Source organism: Amblyomma mixtum, chromosome 7 (assembly GCF_055824585.1).
Source record: "Amblyomma mixtum isolate Tamu chromosome 7, ASM5582458v1, whole genome shotgun sequence".
Classification (NCBI taxonomy): Eukaryota; Metazoa; Arthropoda; class Arachnida; order Ixodida; family Ixodidae; genus Amblyomma; species Amblyomma mixtum.
The window spans coordinates 24,370,345-24,392,879 of NC_143018.1; the positions used below are offsets into that span (position 1 = coordinate 24,370,345).

Here is a 22,535-nt window from a genome sequence, read left to right on the forward strand (position 1 = left end):
CGCACACAGTACAGGCGAAAAAAAAAAAAAAAACGTAGGATCCATTTGGGGTTTCCGATTGGATCCAGTTGGCATGTACTGGAGTCAACTGGAAGCTCCAGTAGGGACGTTCTAATTGGAACCAATTGGTTCCTAAGACACAAATGGAACCAAGTGGAAAGCCCAAGTGGACAACACAATTGCGACGCACGTTCTGCCCATATGCGCCTAGTTTTACACGCTGTCAGTGCTCGACAGACGCAACAGTAATGTCGTTCCGTACAACATGTCAGAGCAGAATGCAGCCTGCTTAAAGGGGTGTTTTTGTTGACGAAATGTGCCCGAAATGCACACCCTACTTGTGCTGCAGCGCTCAGCTACCACTGCGTCCGAACAACATGAAGCTGCTCCACGCCCTTTCGGCGACTCGGCCCCATTCTGCCCCGCTCGACTGCTGTCTGCGAGGTGAACATCTACCCGTCACTGCACGGCCTCCAGCAAAAGCACTTGCTCCGATGCGGACTACCCACAGGTCGACCGTCAGATGTGGAAGATTGCATCTGGGGGCTGCACCACCGGATCTAACTGAACTCTGTGCAAAAAGGCATGCTAAAGGAAACGCTCTCCGCGATTACAATCGCTCGAAAGTTTCCGCTGCGAGCAACGCCACAAACAAATTAATCGAGTCTACAAGTCATAAACACGCCACAAACGCTCGTACGCGAAGAGAAGCAACCCTACTGCGCTCCGAGGACCTGGCCAAGCAAACCATCGCCACATGCCGGGCTGCCACCGTCATGAGCCTCCGGGACATGAACATTTGAGTGCAGTGGGGCCGTGTGGGGGCCCAAGGACCGACGTGTCCAAAGCTCCCTTGTTACAAATAAAGTTTTCATCATCAACCCAAAGTACCCAAAGCCGCCCAAAAGCGCCTCTCTGCAGCGCCATTTTCAACGCCTCGGTTGCCATGACGACAAAATGCCTGCTTCGTACCGCAAGGACTATACTGAAGGCTTAAGTGGCGCTAGCATCTGCAATGCACTAGCCAATGAAAAGAAGCTCTGCGCTTGTGGTCGTCGACGTCGTGCCGACCGTGTAGCCGTACCGTGCTTTGCGGCGTGTAATAAGCTCACCTGCGTTGTGTTCTGTGACTGCAGTGTTTATGACGAGTGAATTTTCAGCTTGTCTCCTCTGATCAGGACACATTGCTCTAAAAGCTGCAACAATGTCGGCGGACCTGAGCGCCTATCGGGACCAGCATTTCAGGGGAAGCCGAGCGGAGCAAGAACGCTTGCTTCGTACTAGTTCCACGCTCTACATCGGCAACATGTCGTTCTACACAACTGAAGAACAGATCTACGAACTCTTCTCAAAGTGCGGTGACGTCAAGAAGGTTATCATGGGCCTCGACCGTTTCCACAAGACTCCGTGCGGCTTTTGCTTCGTCGAGTACTACACGCGTGAGGACGGCGAGAACGCCATACGCTACATCAACGGTACCAAGTTGGACGACCGCATCATTCGTACTGACTGGGATGCCGGCTTCGTTGAGGGGCGCCAGTACGGCCGAGGAAAGACCGGCGGGCAGGTGCGTGACGAGTACAGGACCGACTATGACAGCGGGCGCGGAGGTTACGGCAAGTTGATGGCCCAACGCATGGCCCCGCCTGCGGCGTCCTCCACCACTGGACGATGAAGTGACTGCGTTTTCATGCGAACAGCTATCAGCTCAGTTGATGTGTTTGCTAGGTGGGGTTGTGGAACTGCCAGTGGCGCTTTTGGAGTTGTGCGAACTCTCCGCTGAGGACTTTCATCCGTATCATGAGAAACTGGTCACTGGCTCGCCGTGCTCTACGCACTCAAAGGAAGTGCCTTCACTGCTTGCTTTGACTGATGTCATTTTTCATTTATTAAATAAAGACACAGTTTTCTCCAGGACGGACGCGTCATTCGTTAGCTCGGTTGTTAGCAGATGGCTGGAGGCCACGCTCGTGGCGGTGAAAGTAGTGCTTACGTATTATAAATTGTGATAGACAACTGGGGAGCTAGTTGTTAGACATGACAGCTATGTGCCTAGGTTGCTTTTCGCATGCCTTGGTGACTTTTGTTCACGTGTAAAGAAAACCAGCGGATAACATACGGGTTGCGCGTAGAATGATGCTGGTTTTCACTTGTAGATAGATGGTAGCTCAGTGTATTATAATAGTACTGCAGAAGTGTCTATAGACACCATCTGTTCCGATACCTCAAGGGCCCTTTGGCTCAACAGCGTACTGTTCTTGGAGTATCACTTAACTATGATATGCCATCAGTGGTTGAGAACTCATGCTCAGCTCACATTACTTTGCAAAGATCCATAGGTAGTATTTTGTTGATTTGTTTGGGAATACCTGGAATGCCTACATGTGAGGCCCGGTCACAGAGAGGAATTCATGAGTATACAGAACGTTGACCGCACACACACAACGGAATGTTTTTACTTCAAGGACGTGCGTCTTATGCTTAAAAGAATGACATACTGTCACACTCATTGTGAGCCGCAATGCACAAGGTATGGTAGAATATTAATTCTTGAAGCAGTGCGGGCCGAGTGGTGCTAGAATTGGATATAGTTAACTGTTGGTGCATAGAGCATAGTAAACATTGTTTGTGCAAGTTGGGTGTGAGTGCGTGCTGATTTACTGTGAGGCAGAAACCTCAACTAGATCTCTTCAGACGTGTTGCAAGTCATATTGAGTGCAATAGTACACAAGACAAACCCTTTCAGCGTAAAACAATGTTCAAACTGTTGTTAATATCACAATGTTAATTTTAGGTTCTAATATGTTCTCCTGCAAATCATCCCATTCACTGATGGAGTGCAGAAAAAAGACACCACAATAGCTCAGTAACTTAAGCAGCAATCAGTTGCTGAGCTCAGCGCCTCCGGATTGAATCACAGCCGTGGTGAATGCATTTCAATGGACACGGAACACAATAATGCCTACTATCTTAGTCCCCGTCTTGTTCGTGCTGCGAAACTCTTCTATTATGTTCGAAAGTAATAAGGAGCCCTTCGCTATTGTCCCTCTAGGCCCAAATGCATCTTCGAGATACTGAACTTCACGTACCAAATGCCAGTTTTAGAAGCATTGGTACACATTTAGATGCGTGGTACTGTTTACATGAAACAAAATGAGTAGATGAGGTGTAGGAATCTTTATTTATGCTGTCTTTCTCAAGTACAGCATCACTGGTTTTTCACACCGATGGCCACCCTATATTGTGTTGTTATGAATGTATGTTTTTGGTAACGTTATAATCTGCTGATAGATCCTGTGGCATTGTTTTGAACTCTTTCCAGAAGCGCTCGTGTTCTTCGAAAGGCAGGCTTGTCTTCCACTAATGACTCGCATTTGCACTTATGGTTAATGAAAAGCATTTATGCTCAAAGTTTGTCACCTTTTACACATAACCAGGCTGCATACTTTTTTGCAATGGATAATTCTTAACGTTACTGACAGCACCTTTTATTCTGTGTGTCAAATTTAGTGTTAAAAGGCAGGGTAAAAAAGTTAGTGACTTTAGGATTCATACCATATGCAGGCATTCTCTAGCACTGAGCTCATATTTCCTGCAGTGCTTTATGAAAGTTAAGTTTTTTTTTAACTGGAACACGCTGCTCACACTAGAGAAAATGTGTCCAACCTGTTGATTCCCAGTAAGATCCCCAATGAAAAGCGCCTAGATATTTGCACTGAAAAATATTCATTTACTATCAGTTACCTAGACTGATTGTATCGGTGTGCATTTGTGGTTTAAGAAGATGAATAGGCATATTTCATCATTTAAAACCATGCCCTTTTACACCAGTAAATGACAGAGACCTCTGTGTACAACCCGTATGTTATGCGCAAGTTTGTGCATCATATAATTGGGTTAATAGGTCCTTTGATGCAGATTGAGCAATTTTTGAAATTCTAAACAGCATGCAACAAAGCAGTTTAATGTGTTATGTGAAAATGAAAAGCCACGAGAGGCAAATGTGAAAGTATCCAACCCGAGAGGAAAGGTCGAGCTCTCGGAACTGCCAAATTGTAACAGAGCAACGGGTAAGCAAGGCATAGAACATATGGAGAAGATTAGAGAGCCACTAGAGCACAGAACAACACTGAAGGTAGATAAAGGACAAACTAGGATTGGAAGAAAAACGGTATAGCATGCAGTAAAATAAAGACAGCAATGTCATTAGCAGTTAAGTCAAGTAATGAAGAATTCACCACTGGATTGTACAATAGCGAAGCCAGCCAGGGAGCTATCTTTAAAAATTTGGTATCAAAAGGAATTTTACCTTATAGGTAAGGAAAGCCTTGCGAGCAATTAAAAGGCGGAAAAGTGTCGGGCAGATATTGTTACATCAGATCTGCCAAAGATCAGAACAAAATGTTTTCAGTGCCTCAGTGCTTACCTGATCCTTCACAGAATGTTCAAACATGTACCTACAGCACGTACATACCTAGTTCATCAACGACCTGCAAAATTAGGCAACATATGTATGGTGTCTACAACATTTACAAAGCAGCAGCTAATAAAATTAAGCAAATGTAAGACTTTAAATGACCCAGAAAGGAGCCCGATCTTCGACAGGCCCTTGACAGATGTCATAAAAGAAGGGTCAAGCAGCTGCGAGACATTTCATTCATTATTGGTCGATGCTTGTATTATAAAAACTTGGTACAACACTCGGTACTGAGCACTTCAGCAATCTCCCATTTACTGATGTATTGCGCGTCCTCGCTTTCATCAGAATATCGTGTATGCAGAGCATTTCACAGACACTTCGGGTGAACAAGTATTCCGTTCACACGTGACTGACATTTATTTCTCATCAAAGTCAGAAAGAAAACCATGAAAACTACTTCGCGAAAGCAGCGCCTGCGCGCCCGCCTACTGCAGATAAGCATTTTAAGAATGAAGATAAGAATTTTAGCTGCGCCCGGTATTACTAATGCAAATACACGGGTCGCTGCGTTTTGCTTTTTCGAAATTAAAAAAGCGATATTTCGCGCGTCTCTCCCTCCACTCCCTTCCACAATTTATTTTTAACTTTTTGTTTTCGTTCTTTTAGGTGACACCATCTCAAAATAACGTACGTGTCGCAGCTCCCGTCGAAATAAGTCGCGGAGGCTGTCTTTTTGCCGCGGAGTTCAGTCTGCGCGACAAAAGCGGGCTTTGGTTTTTATGGAATTTTGTAGAAGCTTTCTTCGGCGATTTAATGAAAGGAGCTACTGAACGTTAGGTTGCTGCTTCAGAAAGACGTGCGCGGCTGGAGTCCTCATGGAAAACGCCTGTTTCGTCCTGTGATTTCGCCTGACGCGTCCTGTCGTATCCTTCTTGTCAAAACATGCGGCCGAAGTGGTTGGTGGTTGTTTGCATCCACGGAAGCGCAGGAATATATATATGTATATATTTTGTTAGCTAACAGGGAACGTGCGCTGAAGGTTCGCGTGGTGCAATCGACAAAATTGTAACGCTGCCGAGCGAGCGAAGGCAGCTATATTTTTTTGAAGAAGCCAAGCGGTTTTGCAACTTTTCCTGCTATAACATATTTTGAAACGTGAGGAGAAATAAACGAGTTTAATGTTGATATACAGTATGTACGGCAAGTGTTTGCACTTTTCCGATGTACCGCGCAACGCGCCTGTGTCAGTGGGAAATGGGGGACGCTGGATGCGTACTGTGATATGGAACGCAATGACTCATTTGTACGTCTTTTCTTTTGCAGTGTAATTTCCCAAGTGGCGTCGCCGGCACTTTCGAGAGGAACAATCGAACAATAGGTGCATTAAGTCAATTTGATTTGGTTGCACTCGCTTCTCTAGTTCCGTACAGTGCCGCAGCTGTGACGGAAGTGTGCGAGTGCAGGCCTGATCTTCAGCTCGTTTTGGCGTCGCCACCAAACTGCAATCAGCTGCTTGGCGCCTGCGTCAACGGCCGCCAACATCCCGGACCGCGTGAAATTTTTTTTAAACAAATCGCGATGAAGTGTTGCAGTCAATCAGCCCCAGGAAATTGTCGTTTTCGTGAGAAAAAAAGTCCTTGCACGTGTTACACACACATGAATTCCGAATATGCGTTGAAATGCTACCCGCGGGGCTCGACTTAACCGTTCAGGCTTACGCTTCTGACTCTACTAACGGCTAGTCACCTCCTCGTTACAAGAAAGAACTGCTACCATTTCATTAAGACTGCTGCCATATCTTCACGTTCTTATGCATGGACGCCATCTTGCTGCGCTACAGCTGTTCTACTTCTTAGGGTGGAAGCCAGTCAAGAACTTGCGCAGCTGTGCAGGTACTTTTGCAAATAAATATGGGATGCGCAGCAGGTGCATGCTGCTTTGGCTAAACGAATGCAAAAGTGCTGCATTCCTACAACTGGTGAAGCAAGTGCAGCCGAATCAAATATACATAATAATAGCAATGCTGGGCAGTGTTTTGATCGGGTCAGTGGTCAAGCTCAATGGGAAGATGTCCTATCAACTTTGAGCGACAGCTCTGAGTAGTTTGCATCCATATGAGGTTGTCTCTGCAAATGAAATTACCGTGCACAAACATAACGCGGCCATTTGGTGGCTACCCTCAAAGTGACAAGAATGTCGTGTTTAATCAGAGAGCTACTGTGACAGAGTGAGAAGATAACATAGCTTCACATATAACACTTGCACATGGAGAATACGGAGCGTGCATACTGCTGTGGCACCCCTTGCACAAGAAAAGTTATTTTTATTAGCTTTGGCCTTCCTTGCTGATGATGCTTTCAACAACGATAACTGGTTTTCTTTCTTTGCGAGTGCCTTGCACTCTAGCATCTGTCCGTGATGGTTTGACAGATGCTGGATGAGTACTCATACCCTTTGTTGCACTCTTGCCGCATTTTTCTTTTTTAAGTTTTATAGGTATAATGCTGTATGGCATTGTAACTCTATGACCTCTGCTAGAACCAATTAGTGCAGTTTGTTGTTGGATGCCTTTGGAGAATGCCTAGAGAATTTCTCAACCAATTTTCACCACAGCAACATACTTCTGTTTTATTCCCACTCTGAAAATGGCTTCTGGGCATGAAATCCATAGTAAGCAAAGACACCGTGTGCCAAGAAGTGCATTCAGAGAGATCTAAGATGCGTTATGCGCTTGCAAATTTGCACATTTTACACACGTATGTGGGGGGGATTTCGGGGCACTTAGCAAGCAGTTTGAAGCAGCTTTCATGTTGTGTTTTGTTTCTAGTGGCCATTTGTATTCGATGTAGTTATTGGATGGCAAGATGTGCTTGTCTACAGAAATGCCTGCAGTGAATCCTCCACAAGTGACTATCATAAGTGGACAGTAGACAGTCATTGTTAAGGTTCACTTTGCTGGTTCTTGGTGAAACTCATTTACATTCCTTCCAACTTTGTCCTTTGTTGCCATCTTCATTTCTAAACCTATGCCTCATGGCATGCTCGTGAAATAGAAAGAAAATGCATGGCAGACATTGTAGTAATTTTGCAATTCCTTGTAAAGGTACTTGATCATGCTTTTTCAAATGCTTGCAAACATGAACATTACAAGCATGAACATTACTTGATAAGAAAGGTTTATTTGTTAGAGGTTGTTTTGTCATTTATCTTGGCATTAAAAATCTAGGCTAGCTGAAAAGCAGTTCATGACGAAAACCTTTGTGCAATTTCAAAAATCATAAGATCAGAAAAGAAACACGGGTGCACACTGATGCTTTGTGTATGTGTGCACACTTCTTCAGCGACCTTTTGGTATTTTGTGCTTTTGTCATTCCTGAGAGGATTCGTATATCTTAAAGGTGTTTGTTAAAAAGTGTTTCAGGTCATCAGTAATGAAGAATGGGGCATCAGAATGGAGGACGAGTTAGCAATAGGAATTTGATACTGAGCATGGTAATTAGAATTGGGGGGAATGTTGTAATGCTTCTACCTTGAAGTCACTTGCTCGCAACTGTTGTTTCATTTGAGCCTATGCATCCTAATAACTGGGAAGCATTCTGCCACTGTTCCTTATTAATGAGCTCTAAAAAAAGCAAGGACTGGGATGATTAACCTGAGAATATTTGAACCATTTAGTGCTTGTGTGATGGAATTGCTTTTCTTGAAAATGGCACAGCAATACAAAGACAGCGTGTATGAAAGCACCCGTAGAATATGGGTGCGGATTCAAAACTCTAGTGGGCCAGTGTTGGCGAACTGCATTTACAGGTGTTAGTTTTCAGTTCAGTGCTTCAAGTTCTTCATCATTGCTCTTGTGGGTCAAGTTAACACCTGCTCAAGTGTGCTAGTGCTGGCTTGAAGCAGCCATTACCAAGAGCATATGTGTGTCACTACTTAGAGCAATGTAGTGCAAGCTTTACTTCACTGGTAGTTTGTGATATACTGATGGCAGGCTCTCCCAGGAAGCTGTATTTATTTATTTTGATATTGTGAGGGCATTGTGCTGATTTTCTTTAGAAGGGAAAATGTTTTCCTTGCAACTGCTGTGCCTGGTGTCATGCTTCCATCTTCTTTATGACCGTTGCCTCTTTTTTTTTTTCCCTCCGGGCCTGACTGTTTGGATCACGGAGCTTTTAATCCTTTGCTCCAAGTTGCTGGGGGAAACCCAACGGCTTGCCTAGTGCTATTTCTGCTCAGACATTTTATCAACAGCTGCACTCTTCAAGTTCAGGACATATGGTGCAGTCATTGATGCCTGTTTTGCAGCGACATTTGTGACAACCGTCTCTCTGAATCAACAAGTGGTCATCTGTCATCAGACCCAAGAGAAGCGCAAGAGCAGTGCATTGTTTTTTAATCAACGGAGATGTTTGTGATCAAAGTGCACACTTGAACAAGTTGGTTTGATATTATCAAAACAGGGCTCTTTAAGTTTTGTCAGAGATGTTTGTGTTTTTGTTTTAAGGCAGATGCGCCTTTAATGGTTGCGCTTACACCTGTTTATATTTTTGTCCGGAGTAGAGGCATTCAAAGGGCTGGTATATGTCACAGCAGTTGCACACATCATGTCATCAATGGCATACCTGCTGCGCATTTCATCCAGAAGATACACTGCAACTTTATTTTTTTGTCTGTAGATTTATATATTATTATATTTTATTTGGTGGTTTTCTTCAGGATGCTTCACATTTGCCACCATAGCCAGGAGTGGTATTTGTTAGCACTGTTGAGCCTATGTTGTGTACTCATACACATACATATATCCTCGAAACAGACATTCATGTGTGTAGCTGTTTGTGTGGAGGGATTTATAAGTGTGGATATCTTTGCATAATAGAAGTGTGTAGCCATTGCTGAAGTTAATCTCGCAGGACATCACATGTGGAGGGTGTCGGTTCATTCCCGAGCAACATATCTTCATCGTTTCTTCTAATCCTGTTTTTTTCTTCTGCAGCATAAAGGAAAAAGGAATGAAATTTCCCTGTTTCAGTTAAAAAACTGTGGTTAAACTACACTTCTTGTAACTCTTAACAGCTACTGGCATCCTGTTTTGTTGTGTTCACACAGGGAGGCCCTGATTGCCTAACCTTTGCCATAGTTTACTGGGTCATCGTTACCAGTTTACACTTGAAAAGCTAGCTTGTGTTCCACTGCAGTAGTTGGTGTTGTATTTGTTAGGTTTCTTTATTTGAGTCCCCTTTTTCTTTTTGCAGTTGGCAGGTTACTTACAAGAAGATATATATACATAATGACAACTCTGATATGTCTTTGGCAATGAAAGAAATGGGAGAGGGCAAGAGCAGGTATCATTCAATGTTCAGTATAGCTCATACTGCCCTTTGTTTACTGCCCTGGGAAAATTCAAAGTATTTGTAGTTTTTGCAGACTGTTCGTTGCTTGTTTTATTTGGCACCAATTAATTTTGCAGTTGCTTGATAACAGGTATATGAAGCTAAATACTTTAAGCCCATGATAATGCTACTGTATTACTCTTAGGATATACTGGTATACTGTAACGCTGTTTCTCAGGTTTACAAATGAAATAATGGCATGGCATCATGCTGCATGCTGTGTTGTAAGAGAATGTCTGTTGAAAGCATGAGTGTTTGTGTTTGCTTCAAACTCAAACCGGGTACTTTTTATGCTGTGCTACTGATGTTTCTGCGAGCTTTGTTGATGATACTTGTATGACCAGTCCCAGTACACTACCATTGAAGGGGCTTAGAAATATTTTTCTCTGAAGTTGCTGCTTCTTTATTATATTGTCTGTCTCCATTAGCAAGATTAGAATGGTGTTTCTGCAGTGTCAACACAGACAGTGTGACACAACAAACAGCCAGAATCTTAACGAGATTGCGAGGAAGATTGAGGGGCAGTGCAGATACCTGGCCTTCGTGATAAATGCATTAGCTGTGTTTCTGTTGCTTTGAGAAAAGCAGAATGGCTGTTCTGGCAAATTTATTGCAGCGCATGCTATTCTTGTACAGGATTTTTCTGCGTAATCAGACATGTCTCGCTATCATAAGTTGTCATTTTTTGAATAATTTCATCTGGAAATCAGTGCTTTGTATTTTGTGTCATACTTTGTGTCTTGTGTGATGTTAGAAATGTTACGGATAACCGACTAGCCTCCATCAATACCATGTACCTTCAATAGGTTCGGTTCCCACATGTATGACGATACTTCCCGATAGCTGCTTTCCTCTCGGGACATATACAACCGCCTTCAATTTATTTGATATAATTCTGAAACGATTAACACTTACCCAATGAGATAAACGGCTCAAAACTAAATTTGCTTTTTTGCTCAATGACGGATTCATTGTCCCCTGCAGGTGCTACTGCTCATCAGCAGCTTCAACAGGAGCAGTATCAGCAGCAGCATCAACAGCATGAGGAGCAGCTGAGACAGCGGCGTAGCTGCGTCACAGACCTTACATGCCGGTTTTGCTCCCGGGTGTTCGCCTACCGCAGCTACCGGCAGAGGCATGAGCAGATGCACACTGGTGAGTCGTGCTGCTCCATTTGCGCCATGGAGGAAGGAAAGCTTAGAAGCTCTCACTATCCGAGCTGCATCACAAAAAGTGTGCCCGAAGTCACGTGTTTTCACAAGGACTGCTAGGAGTCTTTGGCCGATGGCTCAGCCAATAGCAGCATTGGGAACAGCGGCGTTGTCTGCATCATCAACATGCCTGTCAGTTATTGGCGGCCTGGCGTGATGAGAGATTGTTTGCCGCGCATGTGCAAGCAGGCTGAGATGGTGGCCAACTAGCGAAGGGAAGCCCTCATGTCTGGCTTCAAAAAGTGTGATGTTAAGCCTGTCCTAAATATTTTCTTTCCTTCATGGTTTGCACCCTGTCTCCTTCTCTTCTTCATTGCTCACTTTTCTTCAGCATGCACTGTTCAGTTCAGTGAAATAGGGAACTCTCAATTTGCATCCTAGTGAAGTGCTCCCTTGGCTAATGCTAAACTTGTGCGCACATGTGTTGTGTTTCCTTCGTTGATCTGCATGCTCTGCTATAATTGTTGTGGATTGCTGGATTGTTTTTTGGGGGGGACAGGGAATAACACCTTTATGTTTTCACAGTGACGTGTGGAGAAAATGTAATGTGTCAATAGGAACATCCCAGACCATAAATAATAATATAATAGGCTGCGGAGTTTTTTTTATCGCAACTTATTCTGAGCAATTCAGCCTACTCTAAGCACAAAAATTTTGCTTAAAACCAAACATATGTTGCCTAGGGATAAACTTAGTAGCATTTTTGTTGTTGTGAGCTGAAATCCTCTTACGTCAAATGCCATCACCTTTGATATTGGACAACCGAGTGAGTGGAATAACTGACATTTAAGTAGAACTACAAATTGTACTGAAGGTCGTGGGTTCGGATCCCACCGGCGGCATGTGGTTGTTTTTTCTTCTGCTTTTCTAATCAATTAGCTTTAAGCGGTAACATATTCAGTAATATTCTTAATCGAACAACAGCACAAAATAAATTAATTATTTAAAAATCCCTCATGTCCCTTGGTTTCTGTGGCTGTTGGCTTCTCTCACAAATTGTACTGCTTGGTAAACATGTTTAAAGCATTAAATATTAGTTATTGCAAAGATCTTGAAGGTGCTCATGGCCTTTCATTGCAGTTCATTGCAGTTCACAAATTATATTCCGATCTGATTATCTTTCACCACTGCAGAGGTTATGGTAAGCATAGATGTTTAATTAAAGAACATTTTGAAACTGAAATTATTATATAAATTTACTATGGGAACTCACACATGTGGACCAGCTGCCATTATGGCTCTATAGCTGTAGCCCTGTAATGCTTCGTGTGAAGTCATAGGTTTTATTGCAGCTGTGGTGGCTGCATATCAGTGGAGGTAAGACGAGGAAACACCTTTGTACCGAGCTTTTGGTGCTCGTTGAAAAACCTCAGGCTGTCCAAGTCAATCCAGAGTCCTCACTACAGTGGGCCTGATGGACCACACTAATGGGCAGCTGTATCATTTAATATCTTCAAAAATTTTAAAGGCGTGGAGGTCAGATTACAAAACTTGAACAATATAAGGACACAATACTTGTGTAGGCTTTGCCTTCTGAAACAGTGTGACAGGCCAGACAAACAGAAGAGGAAAAAAAAAGATGTTTAAAAATAAATGCACACACATTTGCACCTGCCATCAGAAGTTCTTGCAACACAACATTTGTGAAGAAACTTAATTTTGTTGCGTTGGGCACATTTTTTTAGTCTTATTGGCGCAGTCTGTACTTTGTACATGCAGAGTTGAGCTGCATGTGTGTATTCCAGCCTGTGCGCAAAAACTATGATAAAATTAAAATTTTAAGCCAATACTATGCTCAATAAGCTTTTCACTGCTCTTGTACAGGAAATGTAAACTGGGAATTCTAAAGTTTCATATGTAGCATGCATGCAACATGCCTAAAGTACCAGGAGGTAAAATTTTAAGAGCTCGTAAAGGCATTTGTTAAAGTGTAGTTGCAGACAAATGGAAACAGAGCGAAAGGGTAATTATCTGCTGATTGCAGAAGAACTTCTTCGAGAGTAAAAATTAATACCTATATGATCAGTGCGCAAAGAGTTATTTAGTTAGACCTGTCTTTAGTGCTGATTCACCTGTATGCCCTTGGTAGATTTCCTCTCTGTGGTTTTTCTTTTCAAATATGCTAACATCTGTCGGTGGTTCTTTGTGCAGGCGTCAGGCAGTACAGGTGTAGCACGTGTGGCAAGACGTTTGTGCACAAGCACCACATGACTACCCACCAGAGCTTCCATGTGAACAACAGATAGTGATAATGTGGCCTGGTGTTGTCTGTTTCTTCGGACTGCTGACCGCAGGAATGGATGCGGAACACCACTGCCACTGGTGGCTAGCTGACGTGAAACCACTGATAGTAGTACATCTCTGTGATGATGGCAGTTCTCTTTCAGTGTACCATTTGAGTTGGGTCATGGTAGATCATGCCACTTACTGTCAAGTGCTGAATGTGCTGTATTCCATGCAAGTACTGTACTCCGTGCAAGAACACGCATGCAATGATAGACCTTGTAGGCCATCGGGATGCGCCTGGCAGGCAGTTCCTTACTGCTTCAATGTTGCCTTTCTATTGCTTTTTTTGGGGGGGGGGTCGTCATGTTCTGTCCTCAGCGGCGTCACGAGGGCTGACCTTGACCAAGTGGCACGGTCAAGGTAGTTCATTGTTCACGAGACCAATTGGCATTGCCCGAATGCATTTTTTGACGGTAGTACCACACTCGTTCATAATAACTGAGCATTTGTTATATCTGCGGCCATTATAAGTGGGCTCCACTGTACGGCATAATTGGTCGTAAATCAGAAATTTATATTCTGAAGAAATAACCTTTGGCTATGTTTTTACCTCTGTATGATACATAACACTGAGGACTGATATCTTGCAGCATTAAATGTTATGTTTGGCAACATCAGGCACATTTCTGCTTGCTCATTCTATTAAATACAGAGTGCCATTCAATCAGTGTTATGAATGTGTTGGGCCTCGGAACTCCACCTCGAAAGTGATGTTGGAATGCTGCTTTCAGGCGTGCCATGCAGGGTCAGTCAGCAGTGAGCACTGTTCACAACAGGGCTGTGTGACAGAGGCTGTAGTTTTCAGAGAGCCAGTAATTCGACTGCTAAGGGAAAAGTTTTTAGTGCATTGTTCAATTCTTTAGTCCCCCTGACTTCATTCCTAAGTGTGTGAACAAATTAAAGACACATTGAGGACAATCTGAAGTTGGCCTGTATTGATAGTTTAGCACGTTCTAATGACTAAGAAGTTACTGTCACTGAAAGCGGTGCTTCTATGAGCTAGGAAAGGCCAAAAGCTTTTTGCTTTTACGATGCTTTTTGTTGCACTGTACGCCAGCAATTTGTAAGGGCGCAGGGGCCCTGTCAGGCTCTCTTCTGACAAGCTTTTTGTTCCTGTGCGCTGCGTTTCTTTGTATGGAGTGCAAAATAAATCTTTTATTTGATTTGATTTGAAATATCGTTGTCACCCGCCGTTTTCACAAGCAAACTTTGAAGTCTATACTGTTTTCAGTTGTGGATCTCTGAGGCTAGGCTATTCGGCTATTCACTTCCAAATAGTGATTATGTAGTCCTTTTTGTTATCAGTGCCATGAGTTTAGTTTTAATAGTGGGAAAAGAAAGTTTTGTTTTTAAATCTATTTTTCTGGGCAACAAATGCATCTTTTTGGCGTTGAACAAATATCATTATAGCCATGAAGAGCAAACCAATAAGAGCAAAATCTGGATGGGGGTTTTCGTCAGTGTCCCTTTTAACGTCAATAAAAGTGCATCCATTTGTGGTTGATATATTTTTTGTGTTCAGCTGAAATCTTTCAGGCTGACAGAGGGGCTAAAAGTGAAGTTTTTGAAAATCTTTGTTCCAGGCCACAGCTTAGAGAGTTGAAGAAGTGTGGGTTCTGTATGCTTAGAAAACAAAAACGCTCATAATCATGCTGTCTGATATGCTTGTTTGTCTGTATATGACTAGTTGCAGTAGAAATAACTGTGCTATTTTATCTCACTTCTACCATGTCTGCACCAATCTGTGCCGCCTTTCTTTCACTCTTTGTTATTTTGGTGTGATGCTGTTGTAGTGTGTGGCTACAGTATCAGCAGCTGTGGTGTTCCATCATGTGAGCATTGCTGTTGTATTGTTGTATTGTGCCAAGTGCTGAAAATTCTTCACTACCCTGACTACATTTGTGCAGAAGCAAATGTGGTGTTTTGGTTTGAGGGACTATAACTATACATTTCAGTGATACCTCGTGTAGTCATTCAACTCTGTGATCATTCATTCCTTGGAGAGCTGTTGCCCCTCTGGTGTCATGCTGTTTGCAGACTGGGAGGGACCCATTGGTTACATACCATTTGGCTAATTGGGTGTGGGCCCGTTGCAAACAGAGAACTAATTGTGAAGAGACTGTTGCAGGACTGTGTGTCTGGTCAAATATGACCGATGCTGACTGTAAACACCCCTTCTGCTGGCATGATCTTGAATGCAGGTGTTTTATTAGAATCACTATGCCCAAGTTTCATATATATGCATCTGGTCTCAACAGTGTGGTGAGGCAAATTTTGATTTGTGTCATTAATCTCTGAAATAATAAAAACTAGTCTGCGGCAGATAATGCTACTGTGTGTCTTGTTTGCTTTGTGGAAAATGTTTCGAAGGTGTGTAGACTACCTGAGCATCTGCTTTATTTAGTAGTCACAACTGGCAAGTCTGTTTCTGAAGTGTGCCGTGTGGTCATCTTTGTTTTGTTTTATTATTATAATGTTGTTGGCTTGTTTTTATGTCGGGATCTTTGTGCATAGTGAAGACCATTTAGTCTGTTGTGCTGTTTTACATCAGGATATAAAGATTCTCCATGATCATATCATAGACTTGCACATGTTTCAAAAAATACTGCTGACGAGAGGTGTTTGACTGGAACCTCATTGCTTTTGTCATTGCTACTTTTCGCATTTAGTTGTAGAGCAAACACATTTTCTTAAGTATTGGACGTTTGTTCATGTATATTGCTTCATGTATGAATCACTCTCGCTCCTTTTCACCTGTCAGTTGTACATATTTTTGTGTACCGAGTCACCTGCTGTATGTACTGAGTGTCTTTGACGTCCATTGTGACATGTGCCCAACTGAAGGATCAACCACCACATTCCTTCACAGGAGAAGTGATAAATTGCTGCTCAGGAAGAGTGTCTAGCATGGAAACAATCTCTCCTCTGCTATTCACTGTATTCTTATAAGGGATAGTCAGAGGGTCAGTCTGGGAAGAGCTAGGTGTTCGAGTTAATGGACAAGACCTTCATAACCTCGGATGTCTTGATGATATCATACTGCCATGTAATTCGTGGGAAGAATCGCACTGAGTGACCAGGGTCCTAAACATCAGTTAGTAGAATGGCAAGCTTAAGAAGTGAAGAAAAAAAATAATAGTCAGCAGTGTGGGAAGGAAACAACAGTTTGCGATAGGTAATGACATTTTGGAAGTAGAAAGGGGGCAAGTCTGCCCAAGCCAGGCAGTGACCACAGGTCTGGACTGTGAGAAGTTGTGAGGTGAATGAGATATAGGTTAATGCACATTTGGCCAGCACTCTCGGGCCATAAATTGTAACCTACCAATATCTTGCAAAATTAACATGCGTAAAAGCTGAGTCTTATCAGTACTGACCTGTGGAGCTATGAACATGGAAGATAATGGAAAGGCTTGAAAATAAATTTTGGACTATGCAGCGAGGTACGAAGAGTAAAATGATTGGGGCGGCATTAAGAGATGGGAAGAGAGGAGCATGGATTAGAGAACATCATCATGTTAACAATGCCTTAGTGGAAATGGAAGGAAGTGGATTTGGGTGGGGCATGTAATGTGTATTGCAGATACCCAATGATCTCTTAGGGTAACGAGTGGATTTCCAAGATAAAGAGCCTGGTATGGTAGAGAGTCAAGTGTGGAGATAAGATTAGAGACTCTTGCTGGAATTGAGGGGGCACGGCTGGCACAGGACAAGGCTGATGATAGCGATAAATATGGATTTACCCAAGCATGGTCTGTTCATTAAGCATTAGTGTGCGGCCTCCCGTTTCATTCAGTGAAGTGAAAATGGGTGGTATTGATGTGCTAGTTGCAGCAACTGTGTTGCACTGTACTATCTATCTATTAATTCCTGTATAAAGCTCTGTTGTTTACACATTATACAGTGCAGTAAATCACATGCTGCATCACATTCCCACCTTCCCAAGGCAAAATCATGGCAAAGTCATCCTGACTAAATTGCTGAACATTTCAGAGAAAAAGCCTGCCGCGGTTGCTCAGTGGTTACGGCGCTCGGCTGCTGGCCCGAAAGACGCGGGTTCGATCCCGGCCGCGGCGGCTGAATTTCGGTGAAGACTAAATTCTAGAGGCCCGTGTATTGTGCAATGTCAGTGCACGTTAAAGAACCCCAGGTGGTCGGCATTTCCAGAGCCCTTCACTACGGCGTTCCTCATAGCCTGAGTCGCTTTGGGACGTTAAACCCCAATAAACCAAACCAAACCATTTCAGAGAAAAACTATGTGCTAATATGTTGAGCACGGTCGTGCCAGAGGTGTCAGAACATGTACTGTGTTTTTTTTTGTTTTTTTGCTTTGCCTTCTAAAGTCATGTTTCTTTTAGCTACGCATTTGTGGTGCAAGTCATCATGATACTGTCCTCTTTTCTTCGAGTTTGTAAGCTTGTTCTATGATTGCTTTATTTCCATTGTGTTCATGCTTTATCTATTTGCATTCTATTATTCAAATGTAACTCTTCCAGAAAAGTTGTTGCAAGCAACAAAGTATTTCATTTTGCATGCTCTCAGTGTTGTCTTTCTTAAAATTTACAAGGCTGAGCCCATGTACTAACTGACTTCAAAATCGTCGCCACTCATAGTGCAGAAAAGTATCCGGTGAGTCGTCATAGGAACATACTTCATGCTTGTACTATTTTATCTCTTGACCAAGCTTTGGTTTTTAAAAATCTGCTGAATTGATAGCTTTAACAGGTTGGCAATAGACCCAGATTTTATTTTGTGTTGGGCTTATAGCCTCTTTAGCTTTCTGAGAACGTCGGTCTTAAAAGAGCGCTGAGGAGGTGCCTGAGCAATGAAAAATGTATTTATGCAGATCTATATATGTAAATCACATATATCCGGGATGATAGCAATATTCGAAACAACAGTGGGTGGCTGGTAGGCAGTGGTTGACAGACTTCTGTCAAATCATGAGCTTCATGTTTACATGAATCTGTTGAGATTTTGCTCCTGAGCATTAATTTGGACTGTGTACTGTCTTGCTTCAGTGCCAAAAAAAAAAAGGCTTCTCAACGTTTGTTTTGCTGGTCGGTCTTGCAGAGGTGCCTGCTGCCGCTGTTGCTACAAAGTCTCCAGTGATGGCAAATTCCGTCCCTTCCTCCCTCCCTTCCCCTGGGTGTGGTGATACTGGAAACAGCAGTGATGACAGCTTTGGTAGTGAAGGACCTGTGTCGGCAACTGAAGACCATGCTTATGCTTTTAGAGCAAGGGACACTGGGGTTTCTAAACACCCGCCCATAAAGCTTGAGCACTCATCACTTGATGCAGTGTGTCCCGAAGATCCAGAGGTAGCGCCAGAGGTAGGTCACTGCCTTCCTGACCTCTGTTTGTCCTGTACTTGGCGTCAGCTTTTCTCGGCAACAAACCCAGCAAACCAAAAACCTCTCAGAGACGTCTAGCTAGACACACCTGTAGCCTTCCTTTCCCAGCAAACCAAAAACCTCTCAGAGACGTCTCTCTGAGAGGTTTTTGGTTTGCTGGGAAAGGAAGGCTACAGGTGTGGAGCGACCATAACTGTGTCATTCCATCAAATAGTTAGGCTGCAGGACAGTGTACCTATCCACCTAGCACGTTGCTCTCTCCGCAGTACCTTCACCCTGTCGCTGGGCAAGCTGGTGCCATCTATGGGAGCTTCTTGTAACTAGACATGCCTAGCAAATTTGTTGTAGTTGAGAAAACTTTTTTTTTTTACTTTCAATGTTGAAAGTTGGCAGTTGTGTTAGCAATACACATTAAATAACGAATATTGGCTATATACTATATTTTATATATCTGTGGAGCTAGCTGATAAAGCTTCATGTAGTGAACAGTGCAGAAGAACACGTAGTACATAGAAGTACAATACACCACAAGTGCTGATTCACAACTGAACATTTATTGAGAGAAAAGGCATCAAAGAAAGAAAAAAGCACTTGCTGCGCATTCTCAGGCATCAACCAGGCGTAACACAACTTTTCGGTGACATGCCGGTAAAGATACGCGAACTCTTTCTCATGTAGTATGAAAGAAGGATTACTAATGCACTGATGTCCCGATTTTGCGATTTGGAACATTTCCATAATCTTGCGAGATAACTGGTCTCGGTGCTTGTAGACAAAAACAGCGAGGTGGCACGTGGTCGTTACTGCTGTCAACAGTTTGGTGGAATAAACTTACTTGTTTAACTTACTTATTTGTTGCAATGAGCTTACAAGTACTTGACCAGATGAGATTTCTTCACACCTTACATTTTACACTTACTCCTCTTTGCAGGCAACTCAAGATGAGTGGGCTTACAGCATGGCAGACCAAGCTGAGGACAGTGCCAGGATAGATGAGCACGATGACCCGCTGACTACGTGTTCTTTGTGCGGTGAACCCTTTGGGGCACGACACCTCTGGTTGCGCAGCGAGCTTCACTCAGAGTCCCGAGTGTGGTATGAATGCCATCTGTGCCCCGCGAGGTTCACCAGGGCACACCTGCTGGAGAGGCACGTGAAGAAACACACCAGTGCCAGCCAATAGGTGGCACCACTGTGGGTCTGCTTTGCATGAAGGAGCAGCCTCGGACTCTGAGCAATCGGTTGTTCAAGCACATGGCCTGCAGTTGCGGCTCAGTCGTGTGAAAGCGGAAACAGCTGGGTCACTGCTGTGTTTCAATGCTCTATTTGTGTACTGACGTACTATTCCGACCAATAGCCAACACAGTCCAATCACAGAAGCATGCTTTGTTTAGTTTCATTGCCACTATGATTGGGACTTACTACACAGTGATGGTGTCACTGTGAACTTTTCTACTTGTATATATTTCTACTTGTAGAACTTTGAATGAGAATGAGTGCCATAAGCTGGAATTGCTAGCTTTTTTGTTTTTAACTGTCTGTTTTTTTTTGTGCTTTTTTGGCAGTGCAACAGTTTTGGCAAAGCTGCTAGGCTTTATTATATTGTGTTTATTCGTATAGAATGACCGGCTAACGTGTTTTCTTTAACTTTCTGGAAAAAAAAAAAAATGGAACTGCCCGTCAAGTGTCAGACGAGTGCTAATTTTTGTCAGTCATACAGTATCTTTATTTTGCCTATTTAGATGAAATTGTGTCAGTTCTCTTTTTAAGATTTTAAAGGACATGATTCATATAGGTGACCACTGCTGCCAGTTGTTGCCGCTGAGCTCGTTAGTAGCTTTGGCATACCTGCTTTCGCTTTTGTGTGTATTAAATAAACCATGTGTTGTTACTGTCAGATGTATTTCGTGCTTTGCCTTTCTGCTAGCGCAGTATGCTTGCTACCGAGGGTTCTTGACACAACAGTTTTTACTGATGCTTTGTGGGCATGTTTTGTGTAATTTATTTAAATAGCTTCCTGCAGTGGAGGAGGGTGCTAGCATTATGCTGCACATGGGTAAATGGATGTGCATGCCTCTATCTTTATTCTGAATTTTTTTGTTTGACTAATGCACATTTTACAGAGGCAAGTTGACATAGCTGCTCAACACAAGATCACCTAATGTCATTCTCGGTGATCTGACATTATCTGAAACTCCTTGTCGATAACTTGCGCTATGCAACATGTAACATTCCTGGCTAATCAAAAGTACTGTGCACCAGCAGCAGGTAATGTTCGGTGCCACATCATAAAATGTGGCTTGCACTACGTATGACTTTGTTGCAGTAAAAATGCTGTGTTCCTGCATGTTTTCCAGTTTCAGCTGGTCTGTTTTCAGCTGGACGTTTTCAAAAAAGCCAAGAGGTAAGCACAGGTGCTCCTAATTTTGCACTGCTTGCTAGTAAAAGTGTCAATAAAAGCAGCACGTCTGATGTACAGTGTGAGCAGCTGCAACTGACACTGGAGTCTTCAACTTGACGCCTGCATTCGCAACTTGCTTGCTGTAGAACGGACGCTCCGCACCGCTGTCAAGTTGTAGACCCCCAGCTGCTCGCTGCTCGCACTGTACATCACACGTCTTGCTTTTGTTGGCACTTTCTTGCGAGAAATCCTGATTTTGCGAGCACTATCATACTATAAGCACTGCGAGGGTGGATTCTAGAGAGGTAGAGAAGATGCTTTATTAGGACCAGATCTATGGTAGGGCATCACTTGAACTTGGTAGGTGGCCTCCTCATTCCAGGACTCCATTGGCCTTGGCCAACGTTACTAGAACAAACTCAGTTTCACAGCTCTGCCCGGAGAGCTGTCCCAAGTGGCGGTCGCGCGAACTAGTGGCGCTGCGATCGAGTCTTGCTCCCTCGTCGCCGCTCGGTGCGGCTCGCTGGCCCTGTTGCGCCCTTTTTAAAGAGAGCGCTCGCGACAGCCGTTTTGTACGTGTCGTCTGCTTCTCGGTTAATTTTAAGGCGAAAGCCTTTAATGCCTCATACTGTCGTTAGCAGCCGTGTCGGCAGATGTGTCCTCGTTTCGGCGTCACTACTTAAAAAAAACTCGAGGCTGAGAATCGAACCAGGGCCTTTGGCATTTGAAGTCACTTACTCATTTGGCATTTAAACTAGCCATTAACTCATGACTAGTTAGTCATGATTGGTTAATGACTAACTATCCAGTCATGGCTGGTCAGTCATTAATCACTCATGACCTGTTAGTCATGATTGACTAGTTATTCATTAACCAGTCATTACTGATCTTGACTGGTTAGTCATTAGTCATGACTGGTTAGCCATGACTAACCATGACTAATGACGCATTGGTCATGACTGGTTAGTCATTAAGCAGTCGACCAGTTATGACTGGTTATAACTAGTCATGATTGATTAATTACGAACTAGTCATGTCCGGTTAATGACTGGCGAGTCATGACTAGTCATGACTAACCAGTCAACTACTAATGGTTGGTTAATGACTAACTTGTCATGACTGCTTAATAACTAACCAGTCATGAGAATTAGTAATTGGTCATGGTTAGTCATGATTATTCTGTCATGACTAACCATGACTAACCAGTCATGTCTAGCCATGACTGGTTAATTACTAACTAGTCATGACTAACAATTAATGACTATTTGGGTCATGACTTGACCCATGACTTACTAGTCACGATTGGTTATTGACTAACTAGTCATGATTGCTTATTGACTAACTAGTCATGTCTGGTTAATGACTAGCTAGTCATGACTAACCAGCGATGACAAACCAGTCATGACTGGTTAGTCATTAAGCAATCATGACTAGTTAGTCATTAACCAGTCATGACTAGTTATGACTAGTTAGTCA

At 43.2% G+C, this 22,535-nt stretch overlaps 1 protein-coding gene and 1 pseudogene across 1 annotated transcript; both read left to right on the forward strand.

Annotated features, from left to right (window-relative positions):
* The first annotated feature begins 1,032 nt into the window (after positions 1-1,032).
* LOC149335326 (nuclear cap-binding protein subunit 2 pseudogene) lies at positions 1,033-1,915 on the forward strand (annotated as a pseudogene).
* Positions 1,916-6,780: 4,865 nt separating this feature from the next.
* LOC149335327 (uncharacterized) lies at positions 6,781-20,555 on the forward strand. The gene is made up of 3 exons (XM_089552013.1): positions 6,781-10,965; positions 18,378-18,637; positions 19,590-20,555. The coding sequence occupies exons 1-3, from the start codon at positions 10,770-10,772 to the stop codon at positions 19,839-19,841; spliced, it is 708 nt and encodes a 235-aa protein (XP_089408139.1). The 5' UTR covers positions 6,781-10,769; the 3' UTR covers positions 19,842-20,555.
* The last annotated feature ends 1,980 nt before the right edge of the window (positions 20,556-22,535 follow it).